Source organism: Triplophysa dalaica, chromosome 19, assembly GCF_015846415.1.
Source record: "Triplophysa dalaica isolate WHDGS20190420 chromosome 19, ASM1584641v1, whole genome shotgun sequence".
In the NCBI taxonomy this organism is placed as follows: domain Eukaryota; kingdom Metazoa; phylum Chordata; class Actinopteri; order Cypriniformes; family Nemacheilidae; genus Triplophysa; species Triplophysa dalaica.
Genome location: NC_079560.1, coordinates 19078578 through 19092909, shown reverse-complemented (window position 1 = coordinate 19092909; position 14332 = coordinate 19078578). Strand labels below are relative to the sequence as shown.

General features: G+C 39.3%; 1 protein-coding gene across 1 annotated transcript in view; it reads right to left on the bottom strand.

Moving 5' to 3' along the window:
- Nucleotides 1-14332, bottom strand: part of larp1 (La ribonucleoprotein 1, translational regulator) — a 56879-nt gene that overhangs the window by 21591 nt on the left and 20956 nt on the right. The window contains exons 6-10 of the mRNA XM_056730498.1: nucleotides 9184-9336; nucleotides 8780-8936; nucleotides 5912-6056; nucleotides 5650-5824; nucleotides 5414-5571 (exon numbers count right to left, since the gene is read on the bottom strand). Of these exons, the coding sequence (XP_056586476.1) occupies nucleotides 5414-5571; nucleotides 5650-5824; nucleotides 5912-6056; nucleotides 8780-8936; nucleotides 9184-9336 (788 nt within the window). The remainder of the gene's footprint in view (nucleotides 1-5413; nucleotides 5572-5649; nucleotides 5825-5911; nucleotides 6057-8779; nucleotides 8937-9183; nucleotides 9337-14332) is intronic.

The window sequence follows — 14332 nt, the reverse complement described above, 5'->3', positions numbered from 1 at the left end:
TTTTTTAGGGACCAACTCCTCAGTGTTTCCCTTTATCGTCACTGACCACGTCACTTAATCTTACTGAATTCACAAGCGATGTATACAAGCTTGTTAACATGGCGCAATTTATCGCTAGGATGTTGATGGATTCAATAGAACAGGAAAGGATATAACATGTCTTGCACTATATAGGACAATAAAACGATTATTCCGAAAAAGCGGATAGTGCAGTCATTTTAATCGTTCACAATCAAATATTGTCATATTGCACACCCCTAGTCTCACCTCAGCTGTGGTATTGAATAAGAGCACTGATAATTCACTCGCCCCACCTAGTTACAAGTCTGAGGAGTCTGTAACCATTAGGCCACGACTGCCCCTTTTTGATATATCCCACATGTTCTTAACTCTTTCACACCATTGACGAGTTCTCATTTAAAAAAAAAGGTTCCCCGCCAAAGACGAGTTATTACCGCAATCAGTGTTTGTACTGTTTTGCAGCAGGTGGCGCCGTTACACACCTTTGGGAAAAAGTACCTAGAACGTATATGTTTTATCGGTTTTTAATGATTGTTCTTAGTGTAATCTGGGCGGAATCTTTGGAAAAAAAAACTTTGATCATCTCAGCTGTTTAATCAAAGTAGAGATGCTCCGATTGATCGGTCACCGATCATAATCGGCCGATAACCACTTTGGGAAGTATGATCGGCGGTCTCTAAAAGGCCGATCCAGAAAAGCCGATCAGATGACGCAAAATTAGTGAGATATTTATTTTACGCGCTATGAAAATGGCTTCACCGGTCTGGCAAATCTACAAGGTGTGTGAAATAGACAATGCATTATCAATATGAAACGTGTGTACTATGCGAATTCCGCGATGCAGGAAGCACCCAAAACATTTTTACACCAGCAACCTCTTTAGACATTTGAGGGTTAGTCACGTAAAGGAGTGCGAGTAGTTTTCAAAGTTAGCCTCGCGCAGAGTGAGCGGGCAGTTCAGCAGCTCAGCAGAGATCGCGTCAACCGAAAATTCATTTTCCTACCAGTGATGGAAAAATCTGAAGGCAATCTGTCATTTTGACAGACTACAATAAAGGCGATTTGTAATTCCCCAATTCATCATTTCGTGTCATTAAACCGTGATTGTGAATGGACTGAACGTGATTGTGAGCAGAAGGAGGTAGGCTGTCGCGAAGGGACGTGTGTTTCCTATTCATTATCTTACTCTCACATGCCTGCTTGGTTTTGATAAACGCACATGTGGTCAACAGAGACTCGAGGTGCATAAGCATCCATCACTCCCCGCGTCCCGTGCATGCATTCACACAGGTGCACTGTGGTGCCGTCTTTACAGAGTTTTTACCTCATAAAATAGGGTCTTTTTGGATAAATAATACCTTTCAGTAAGTGGAAAAATGTCTCTCACTGCGTTTTCTCTGTTCAGTGAGCGGCAGAAGCAGCACATACAGTTGAAAGAAAAAGTATGTGAACCCTTTGGGCTTACTTGGATTTCTTCATAAATTGGTCATAAAATGTCTTCTGATCTTCATCTAAGTCACAACAATAGAGAAACACAGTCTGCTTAAACTAATACCGCACAAACATAATACGTTTTCATGTTTTTATTGAACACAACATGTAAACATTCATAGTGCAGGGTGGAAAAGTATGTGAAACCCTAGGCTAATGACTTCTCCAAGAGCTAATTGGAGCCAGGAGTCAGCCAACCTGGGGTCCAATCAATGTGATGAGAATGGATGTGTTGATTAAAGCTGGCCCGTCCAATAAAAAACACACACCAGTTTTGAGTTTGCTGTTCTGAAGAAGCGTTGTCTGATGTGAACCATGCCTCGCACAAAAGAGCTCTCAGAAGACCTACGATCAAGAATTGTTGACTTACATAAAGCTGGAAAGGGCTACAAAAGTATATCTAAAAGCCTTGATGTCCATGTGTCCACGGTAAGACAGATTGTCTACGAATGGAGAAAGTTCAGCACTGTTGCTACACTCCCTAGGCGTGGTCGTCCTGTAAAGATGACTGCAAGAGCACAGCGCAGAATGCTCAATGAGGTGAAGAAGAATCCTAGAGTGTCAGCTAAACACTTACAGAAATCTCTGGCACATGCTAACATTTTTGTTGACAAATCTACAATAAGGAAAACATCAAACAAGAATGGACTTCATGGGAGGACACCACGGAGGAAGCCACTGCTGTCCAAAAAAAACATTGCAGCACGTTTGAAGTTTGCAAAAGAGCACCTGGATGTTCCACAGCACTACTGGCAAAACATTCTGTGGATAGATGAAACCAAAATTGAGTTGTTTGGAAAGAACACACAACGCTATGTGTGGAGAACAAAAGGCACAGCACACCAACATCAAAACCTTATCCCAACTGTGAAATACGGTGGAGGGGGCATCATGGTTTGGGGCTGCTTTGCTGCCTCAGGCCCTGGACGGATTACTGTCATCGATGGAAAAATGAATTCCAAAGTTTATCAAGACATTTTGCAGGAAAACTTAAGACCATCTGTCCGCGAACTGAAGCTTAACAGAGGATGGACGATGCAACAGGACAACGACCCAAAGCATAGAAGTAAATCAACAACAGAATGGCTTCAACAGAAGAAAATACGCCTTCTGGAGTGGCCCAGTCAGAGTCCTGACTTCAACCCGATTGAGATACTGTGGCATGACCTCAAGAGAGCGATTCACACCAGACATCCCAAGAATATTGCTGAACTGAAACACTTTTGTAAAGAGGAATGGTCCAAAATTTCTCCTGACCGTTTTGCAGGTCTGATCTGCAACTATAGGAAACGTTTGGTTGAGGTTATTGCTGCCAAAGGAGGCTCAACCAGTTATTAAACCCAAAGGTTCACATACTTTTTCCACCCTGCACTATGAATGTTTACATGTTGTGTTCAATAAAAACATGAAAACGTATAATGTTTGTGCGGTATTAGTTTAAGCAGACTGTGTTTCTCTATTGTTGTGACTTAGATGAAGATCAGAACACATTTTATGACCTATTTATGAAGAAATCCAAGTAAGCCCAAAGGGTTCACATACTTTTTCTTTCAACTGTATATGACCAAACCACAGCTTTCTTGTGAGTACAAAACACCTTTTACAGGCACCTGTCATTGCTACTGATTGGACATATGAACATAAACATTTGCTCGTATTTAGATTATTATTTTATCTCCGACAACGGAAACATTGAATAATAAATGAAAAGTAGCAACTAGCGCAACCTCTCCTCAGCTGTCAGTAACAGTGACTTTTTTAAAAGCATGAACCCTACTGCAAGGACAGTAAGAAGCATAAAGAAATATCAGATTATCAGATAAATTATGTAATAAATTTGCCTTGATCACGGCCACTTTATATTGTGGAAGACATAGGGTTTCTGGGACTCATGTCACAGGCTGTTATGTTTTATGAAAATATGTGGTAACACTTTCCTTGAAGCATGTATGTTTAATGCATTATTAAAGTAGTTTTAAAGCATTGTAATGCACATTTTAATGCATTATAATGTCTTATAGATAATTGTTATTACGGTTAATACATTATAACACTAAGCAATTCATTGTTACACTACACATTTTATATTGGTCATAATTCTTTACAACTACATATTATTCATAATGTGTGTTGTAATGCATTATAATGCATTTTACCCTTTAATAACTCTTTATAATGCATTATACATACATGCTTCAAGGAAAGTGTTACCAAATATGTTACTAATATTCATTTGTCAATTCATTTGACTTTCTCTTCTGGTACTGAGAAAGCTTCAAATAGCTCCTATAATCGGTGATCGGTATCTGTAGATACAGCTTTTAGTGATCGAGGATCAGAACCTAGCACGTATATGTTTTAGCGGTTTTTAATGATTGTTCTGAGTGGAATCTGGGCGGAATCTTTTACGAAAAACGTTAATTACCTCAGCTGTTTAATCAAAATGATGCATTTTTTAGAAACCTACCCACATCTAAGGAGTGATAAAAAACAAACAAATGAATATGGAAGAATACGGTTTCTTTTGTTTAAAAGCTGAGACTCTGTTCTTTCATTTGACATATTGTCCATAGATTCTTTTTAGAAACTTTACTGTGATCCATTAAAGTTTGGTGAAAATGTTAAAACGCTGGCGTAGGCTGGCAACTTTTTTTTTAAAGAGACTGGTGGGGAATGAGTTCAGCATCATGCTCATTCACGTTCATTGTCATTTGCATGCGGAAATGCTCCCTATGAACCATATATGGCAACAAAAAAAATCCCTTTATATATCAAATTAATGTTCTCTGTGCTCTCACTATACCAATCACAGCAATGCATTTTTTGATCAATTTGGTTTTCATTGTTAATTTCATAATTTATTCATGGTAGATCGATTTTGCCTAAATTAAAATATTCAGAAAAGAATCAGAATTTGCAGTTCTTTTTTGGTGAAATTGCAAAGTTATTATGATTTGGTAAACCGATGTAGTAATAGAAAAGCAAAATGTTTTAACTTTATGTAATAATGATTAATATCCAAACCTTTTTCTGTTCTTTTTCAGTTGTTTGAATGTTTTTTTAGTTTTTTCCAATATTGTTCTGTTAATTGTGTCTTTTACATTGCTGGATAAATTCGCAAACATTCTATTGAAAGCACAAAGTGAGATCCGTCATGACACTATAACTACATTTCAAATTATTTCCCCACTGTCTTTTGTAGCTTCAAATAACACAAATGTCTAGATTGAACTATGAATTAATTAATTGAGTATTTGGCAAAGGAAACAACACACAGCAGCACTTTCTTATTGTAGTATCACTGTTCTACCACTACATTTTCTGCACAAGCATGCTCAGGTGTGCTTATATTAACACACAATTCTATCTATAAGTACAAGTTGGCAGATCCCACATTTCGCGTAAAACTGTTCTTACGCACTCAGTGTGCATACGCACGTTGATAAATGAGGCTCCTTGTGCCTTCATTTTCTACCAGTTTTCAAAATCTAAAATATTTAAGTAATATTAGCCTAAATATATGTGAAATTATATTAAATTGAGAACTTAAGTAGTTCAGTTGTTCATATAAATCTCCCATTTTAATATTTTAAACAGTTTATTGTAAAGTTAAATTGCTTAATTGCAGCTAAATTGAATCAACCCACTTCTTTGACTGCTGGTTTAAGCTTTTGACAGTTTGTTTTAAATTTAAGAAAATAAAGCAGTGTTCATTGTATTCTTAATTTCTTTATTTTTATCAGGGAATTACATGCTGCGGTCATGGTAATCCGTCAAAATGACAAACAATTTTCAGCTAACGTGACCTCTGATATAGGACTGTATAGTATAGATTTTCTTGGCTGGTTAGGGGGATGTTATTTGCCAAATACATTTGTGATAGGAATGCATCCAATTCTACCTTGGGTCGAGCAGGCGAAGGTCGAGGCCTCTTTTTAACTTCAATCCATGACTCAGAGTCTAGATCAGGTAGACTGGCCGACAGGCCCTTTGGCATGGTCTTGAGATTGCTGATGCCTTCTGACTTGGACTGCACAGATGTGGATGCTCTTGGAGAACCTGGACAGTACATCCATCAAATCAGATATGTCACACATGTTACAATATAGACACATTTGTCTTCATGTTAAATCAGACCTGTCTGGTGGTCCACAACATTCCTGGGAACAAACTCTGCGCAGTTGATGAACTGAGTAAAATCTGTCACAGACTGATCTGGTAAAGCAAACCCAGGTAGAGGCCATTTTGCAGGGTCCTCCATTCTCCGAATCTTCATATCTATGATCTCCACTTCTTTACTGCCCTTCAGGGCCTGGATGAAAGCAAAATAATGTTTTCACAAGATATTATGTAATGCAAGAAAATATTTTTTTGAAAATAAAACTGGGGAGAAACGGACCTCAAGAATAAGGTTGACGTCTGTAGTGAGAGCTTGGACGCGGTGGAAATCTGCAATCAAAGCAATGGGAAGGAAGCCTTCCTCATCCATCTTCCTGCGCAGGAAAAAATCCCTCTCCAGGTTGTCAATGCTAAAGTAGTATTCACTAAAGGAATAAAAATTCGGTTAGCACTGTGGCTGCTTCTATCGAGCAAGAAAAAGTTAAATGTACATGCCCTTGTGATCTTTAATCAAAAACATTAACCCCTCTCATCCCCCTGCCTCCAAGGGTGGAACTACCGTAATTTCCGGACTATAAGCCGCAACTTCTTTCCCACGTTTTGAACCTCGCGGCTTAAACAATGACGCGGCTAATATATGGATTTTTCCCGCTTTTAATTTTTTTTTTAAACATTCTGTGACGTGCTCAGTTTTTGGCGGAATGAAGCTTTCATTAGACCAATGAAATTGCCGAACGGGTTAAGGTCAAACAACTTTTTTGTTTACTATTTAGATTAAATCGAGCGCGCTCAAACTTCCCATCATTCTGAATCCGGTAGTCATTTTGTCACCCTCATCATGGCAAAGACACGGAGAAATGCATATGATGCAGCTTTCAAGTTGAAGGCGATTGATCTGGCTGTTGGAAAAGGAAATAGAGCTGCTGCACGGGAGCTTGGTCTTAATGAGTTGATGATAAGACGTTGGAAACAGCAGCGTGAGGAATTGACTCTAGGAAAAGACAACTAAAGCTTTCAGAGGAAAGAAAAGCAGATGGCCCGAACTAGAAAATGAGCTCGAAGACTGGGTCAACACACAGAGAGCAGACGGCCGAGGTGTTTCAACTGTGCAGATCCGACTGAAAGCCAAAACAATCGCCACCGCAATGAAGTTTGAGGATTTTAGAGGTGGACCATCGTGGTGTCTCAGATTTATGAGACGTAAAGGCCTGTCCATCAGGGTACGGACGAGTCTATGTCAGCAGCTCCCTCCCGACTACGAGGAAAAAGTTTCAAACTTCCGCAAATTCACTGATGCAAAGATAGCGGAGCGTTCCATCGGCCCGCACGACATCATAAATATGGACGAGGTTCCTCTGACGTTTGACCTGCCTCTCACTCGGACTGTCAACAGGAAAGGCGAATCATCCGTCACACTGAAAACAACTGGGCATGAAAAAACGCATTTCACCTGTGTTCTGAGCTGCACGGCATCGGGAGAAAAGCTTCCACCGATGGTGATTTTTAAACGCACGACGATGCCGAAAGAAAAATTCCCGAGAGGAATTGTTGTGAAAGTCAACAAGAAAGGATGGATGACGGAAAGCCTAATGCATGAAAGGCATACGGAGTGTTACGGCAAGCGACCGGGAGGATTCTTTCACAGGAACAAGGCGTTGCTCGTTTTGGACAGCATGAGGGCCCACATAACAGATTCGGTGAAAGAAGCCATCGAGAGGACGAGCTCAATTCCAGCTGTGATTCCTGGAGGCACAACAAAGTATTTGCAGCCACTCGACATCAGTGTAAATCGTGCATTTAAAGTGGCGCTCCGTGTTCAGTGCCAGGCTTGGATGACAAGTGGGGAGAAATCCTTCACTAAAACGGGCCGCATGCGAAGAGCAACTTATGGTCAAGTCTGCCAGTGGATCCTGACAGCATGGAGCATTGTCAAAAAATCCACTATCATCAGCTGGTTTCGAAAGGCTGGACTGCTGCGTGTAGTAGAGGGCTCAGCGGGGGATTTGCCTCCGGGTGAAAGTGACGAGAGCGACAATGAAAACGATCCAATATCGGATGAAGCAATTCTGAGCCTATTCAACTCCGACACCGAAGGAGATGACTTCAGTGGTTTCAGTGCACAGAAGGAGGAAGATAGTGACCAATGACTTTCTTGGTAGGCTACTGTTTACTGCTAATTTTTTATTTTTTTGTGACGAGCCGGTTTTGGTTAAAGCCAATTTATTTTTGTTACAAGCCGTGTTTCGTTAAAGCCTGTGTAAAGTTCATTTGTTTCAATGTACCTGTAGGCACCTGCGGCTTGTAGACATGTGCGCTCAATAGTCCGGAAATTACGGTATATTGAACCATTTAATGACCAGGTAGTTTCAAGTGTTCAATCATTTCTCAAAGGGTGAAGTCCCACATAGGCCTGTTGGTTTTACATTAGCCCTAAACAGACAAACTGCTCTACAGGGCATGTTTCTTAAATACGTAGGGCACCGTTCTATTTTTTTCTCAAATTATGTTTTTATTTTTCTGGATTCCGTGTTTTCAGTCTTCTTCATTACAACGGTAAATAATATTCGGCTAAGTCCATAAATATTTGGACAAAGGCACATTTTCTGTTATTTTAGCTGTGTATCAAAATGTATCTGAGTTAGTTTTATAATTTATATTGTCTTAAAGTGATCAGATGGACCATTTTAACCATGTATTTAGTACTTTTCTGGACCTTGACAGAGAGAATAACCATGATGTCTATCTGGACCTTGACAGAGAGAATTACCATAAAGTCCATCCACGAGGAGTAAAAAAAAAAGAGGTAACACTTCAGCATAGGTGGCCATTTTCACTATTAACTAGTTGTTATTAGCATGCCTACTATTGGCATATGGGCCGTTTATTAGAACTTATAAAGCATATATTCTGCATGACCAGTATCTACATCCCGAATCCTACCCAAATCCTAAACCTAACAACTACCTTACTAACTATTAATTAGCAAAAAATTAAGGATTTATTGAGGAAACAGTCGTATTTGATGGTTTGTTAATAGCGAGAATTGCCCCCTATCCGGAAGTGTGACTAACAATGATTTTGTGGTGAACTAGCCCTTTAAAGGATATTTGTTATTCACAGTTTTTTTTGTTGAGGGTGCTTTACTTACATCTGTCTCTTGATGTAGTCCTTCAGCGTGTCCTGGTCCCCAGTATAAAGGTCAGTGCTGCTCATGTTGTCATAATAGTAGGTAACTGTGCTATTGAACTTCTGACCATAGGCATCATCTTTGCCATCATAGCCTTTATAGCCATAGTAGTCAAAACCTAATGACATATACACGACATGAACATTCGGTAAAACATCCTTGAAGACTAAAGGGGCATTCACATTGGTAATATTTTTAACGTTAACTAACTATAACTATATTTGCGTCCACATCAGCAGATGACAATGTTGTGCACGCTGCAGTATCAGTCACAAAATAAATACATGCTGTGGTCATTATTTTTTGTTGTTAGCTTAGTATTACTCAAACGCCAAATGAAGTCATTTGCTAATTTGGTTTTCTACCTCTGTTAGCACCTCTGCCTCTGCCTCTGCCTCTTCCTCTGCCACGGCCACGTCCTCTGAGAGGGGTTCTGTAGGGTGCACCTTCGCTCTTCACACTAGACACCTCATCATGGTCATCCTTAAACTCATGATCGTACTTTACACTGTGCCAGTCTGAAAACACAAGCACATAATAAGATGTTGAATGAGAGTAGCTGATAAGGAGCAGAACAAAAACAGTTCAGACCCACAGATTTAAAATCAGCAACTGGGCTGCATAAGACTCCATGTACATTCAAACCAAAAAAAAAAAACTTCAAACTATGGAAAATGCTATTTGTATTTGAAGCTTGGAAGACTTCCTCATTAAATGATGAGGAGTTACATAAATCTCCTTTAACCATAGTTAGTTATTGTACAAGATGGATTATGTAATTATGTATGATACAAGATTTTCTTCTGTACAGTAACTAAATACTTCAACAACCTGTGCATCGTAATCATTAAAGGGCCATTCACATTTTAAGGATAAATATTATGCTTATTGTAAGTATAATTAGATTTGCACCAGCAGACAAAAACGGTATGTTTATTTTAAAGCGATACAATGTAACATTGGCTTACAGTTCCCCCATGTGGTTGATAATGGCAACTGTCTGTTACTAGTGTTGTAAATAATGTCGCTGTACAAGCTTCCCTGTAGGCAGCGCATTACACATGAATTTGTTGACCAAGCTGTTGAAACAGGCAAATGTTTTGGGCACTTTAGGCTAGCTACATTGCAGATTTGCATTCACCCAAAACACAATGCATGGACCTGACCGAAAATATTACTTTTCTGTAGTTGTATTTTCGGAAGTTACTAAAACTCACGACAAGTGTTCTTTTTTGTATTAGCATGGTAGCTTACCTAGCATGGTTAGCTACAGATAAAGTTAGCCTACACAACAACTGAGCTGATCAACAATTTTGTGTATTAAGTGCATGAACTACTGAATCTGCAACTTTTGACCATACAACTTTAAATGTGGATTGGAAGTCATTGTTTACAAGCAATACACACATTCATGATGAGGAACGACATGTTAGCTATTGAAAAAAGCAACATTACCTTAACTCTCGGCTACCTTACGGTTACAAATTGTGAGCCAGTAGTGCACAAATGAACAACCTAAGCACAAACTAATAACAAATAATCTCAAAAGTACCGGACAGAATTAAAAATGTATACATAAGACTTCTAAGTCCAGTAGCACGATGGCTAGGTCTCCACCTGTTAAGTGACCGGTTGCCTCTTTCATCTGGCGCCACCAAGTGTAAGCCCATCTGATTTTTATTTGTGTTTGGGGTCGTGTACGATCACGCAGTCTTTCTTTTCTTTGATCCCTCGTCAAAACTGTCTTTGGTTTCCTTGCTGTCTCGGCCATTGCGTTGGTTATGAGACTTGCATTTAGATCATTTCGGTTCACCCAGGCTACATGTAAAATCTGTGACAAATGCCATAAAGCAGGATACACACTTCCGCAGGCAGGGGATGGCAGGGGGAGTGTGTGCGGACAAAACTCCACTCCACGCAACAAAAGTTGCGGTTGTAGCTGCTAGGAGGCTGACCAGGTTGCAGAGCAGAATTTGTCCCGTAAAGAGTTGTTCTACCACTGAAATAATTTTGAAGACATTATTTTAAGGTTGAAAAACTACATAGTGTTGAATTAAGCATGCAGACTACATCCTTTCAATCACCAAAATGAATGTATTGTAGATGACCTGCTGCTAATGCTTTAGGTTTCATTCCCGATGATCTTTTCTCCAAAAGAGAAAAAGGCTGGATGCTTTTCGTAAAGGCTGAAGGTGCGCTTGTTGCCAGGTTACACAGACTTCTATCAGTATATAATAGTCTGCCGTATACGCACCGCTTTCCTGTGTGTTGATGATCATGATGCAGAAATAAAACCTGCGTCGTTATCATCATTAGTCAAACATGATCCACCAGTGACTTTTTAACCACTTTATCGAGTAAGTTACCATATTTGGTAAGTTGCACGACCAATCACAACAGCGTTTTCATGCCTATCATTGAGCTCGTGTAAGGGCATGGATGTCTCCTAGTCAATCAATAGAGATTCAGTCGGTCACAAATAGTGACTTCATGGCATCTGACCACTAAGGAGTTGCCTTAGGGTGTTTCAAACTTCAGCGTATTTCCAGAATTTGTGAAACACTGATCTGCGCTTCTACCTACTCCTACAAATATGTAAATATCATTTAAACGAAAAATGATAAGTTAATGAAACTCACGTTTTATATGGTTGAATAGTGGTTTTTAATGTTGAGAAAGGTGTTATTTGCGTAGGATTTCTTGAAATTAGTGAATTGTTGCTGATAAATTGTGTGATCATTAGATCACGCACCCGTTTCAGGTAAATGACAAAGTGTCCATTTTTAGACATTCACCTGATAAGTATGTCATTATTATAATGATAATGCATTAACACAGTGCAATTGTATTTATTAATGCATTTAATGTTGCCACAGGTCTGTATAACAATATCAGGGATCCTGTGGGAAACTAAAACCTATTACAGTTTGTATTATACCTAAATGGCAAATAAAGTATCTTGCAAAAGTATTCATCCCAATTCATTTTATTCATATTTTTTATGCTGCTGCCTTATTTTGAACTTCTTTAGTGTTTATTTTTACAATCTACACTCCATGCTCAATAATGACAAAACAAAAAATGGATTTTTGACAGCTTTGCAAACTAAAATAACAAAAATAAGTACAATGCATAAGTATTTATAATAGCAGTTTATAATAACCCAAAACATGAAATGGTGGGCAACTTGACGAAAAGCTCTAATAGTAGTCTTCTCTATTACTGTAGTAGAGTAATAGGCGCCCTGATTACGTGATTTACCATAATGACGGATATAAGCGCTCACTCGGATTTGTCCACGCTACAAACTACAATCGTTAGTTTCGTTTCAAACAGTCAAGATGTGAAGCATAATCAGAACAATGTATCACAATCCTGAAAGACACTCATAAGAACAGTTTTGTTGTCGGGCTGTATTTACTTTATATGTTGGTCTGTTATTTGGTGTGTGATTAATTTGGGCAGAGTAGGAGCTTGTAAACGCGCCTCATGCGTGTGAGTTGGCAACTCTCGGTTTTAATCCCAGTACTTCTGTGATCATTTGACACAGACATAATGATAGTGTGTGTTTTGAAAAGACTGTTTTTGACGTCATTACATACCTTATAATACTCATTTTAACTTCTGCGGCAGCAACAGCAAATATTGAAGCGTTATGATTTTAGTCTGAGGTGCAAGTTAATAGACACATGAGAATCATTGATTTTCATTAATGAGATCGTGTGGGTATTCGAATCGAGATCAGGATCTTTTAATGATTAATCGTGCAGCTCTATTTCAAGTGTTTATTTCTTTTCATTTTGATGATTATAGCTGACAACTAATGAAAACCCCAAATTCAGTATCTCAAATTTAGAATGTTGTGAAAAGGTTCAATATTGAAGACACCTGGTGCCACACTCGAATAAGCTAATTAACTAAAAGCACTTGCAAATGCCTTTAAATTGTCTCTCAGTCTAGTTCTGTAGGCTACACAATCATGGGGAAGACTGCTGACTTGACAGTTGTCCAAAAGACGACCATTGACACTTTGCACAAGGAGGGCAACACACAAAAGGTCATTGCAAAAGAGACTGGATGTTCACAGAGCTGTGTCAAAGCACATTAATAGAGAGGCAAAGGGAAGGAAAGGATGTGGTAGAAAAAAGTGTACAAGCAATAATGATAACCGCACCCTGGAGAGGATTGTGAAACATAACCCATTCAAAAATGTGGGGGAGATTCACAAAGAGTGTACTGCAGCTCGAGTCAGTGCTTCAAGAACCACTACGCACAGACGTATGCAAGACATGGGTTTCAGCGGTCGCATTTCTTGTGTTAAGCCACTCTTGAACAACAGACAGGGTCAGAAGCGTCTTGCCTGGGCTAAAGACAAAATGGACAGGACTGCTGCTGAGTGGTCCAAAGTTATGTTCTCTGATGAAAGTAAATTTTGCATTTCCTTTGGAAATAAGGGTCCAATAATCTTGAGGAAGAGAGGAGAGGCACAAAATCCACGTTGCTTGAGGTCCAGTGTAAAGTTTCCACAGTCAGTGATGGTTTGGGGTTCCATGTCATCTGCTGGTGTTGTTCCACTGTGTTTTCTGAGGTCCAAGGTCAAAACAGCCGTATAGCAGGAAGTTTTAGAGCACTTCATGCTTCCAACAGGACTTGGCACCTGCACACACTGCCAAAGCTACCAGTACCTGGTTTAAGGACCATGGTATCCCTGTTCTTAACTCATTCGCCGCCAGCCTTTTTAAAAAAAGTTGCCAACCTACGCCTGGGTTTTTAGCATTTTCACCCAACTTTAATGGCTCACAGTAAATTTTCTGTAAAGAATATATGGACAAACAATACGTCAAATGAAAGAACAGAGACCCAAAAAAGAAGAACAGCTTTTAAACAAAAGAAACCGTATTCTTCTATCTTTATTTGTTTGTTTTTTTATCACTCCGTAGATGTGGTTAGATTTCTACAAAAATGCATTATTTTGATTAAACAGCCGAGGTAATTAACGTTTTTCGTCAAAGATTCCGCCCAGATTCCACTCAGAACAATCATTAAAAACCGCTAAAACATATACGTGCTAGGTTCTGGGATTCTGTACTTTTTCCCAAAGGTGTGTAATAGCGCCACCTGCTGTATAACAGTACAAACACTGATTGCCGTAATAACTTGTCAATGGCGCTGAAAGAGTTAATTGGCCAGCAAACTCGCCTGACCTTAACCCCATAGAAATTTTTTGGGGTATTGACAAGAGGAAGATGCGATATGCCAGACCCAACAATGCAGAAGACATGAAGGCCACTATCAGAGCAAGCTGGGCTCTCATAACACCTGAGCAGAGCCACAGACTAATCGACTCCATGCCACGCCGCATTGCTGCAGTAATTCAGGCAAAAAGAACCCCAACTAAGTATTGAGTACTGTACATGTTCATACTTTTTAGTAGGCCAAGATTTCTAAAAATCTTTTCTTTGTATTGGTCTTAAGTAATATTCAAATTTTCTGAGAAACTGAATTTGGTGTTTT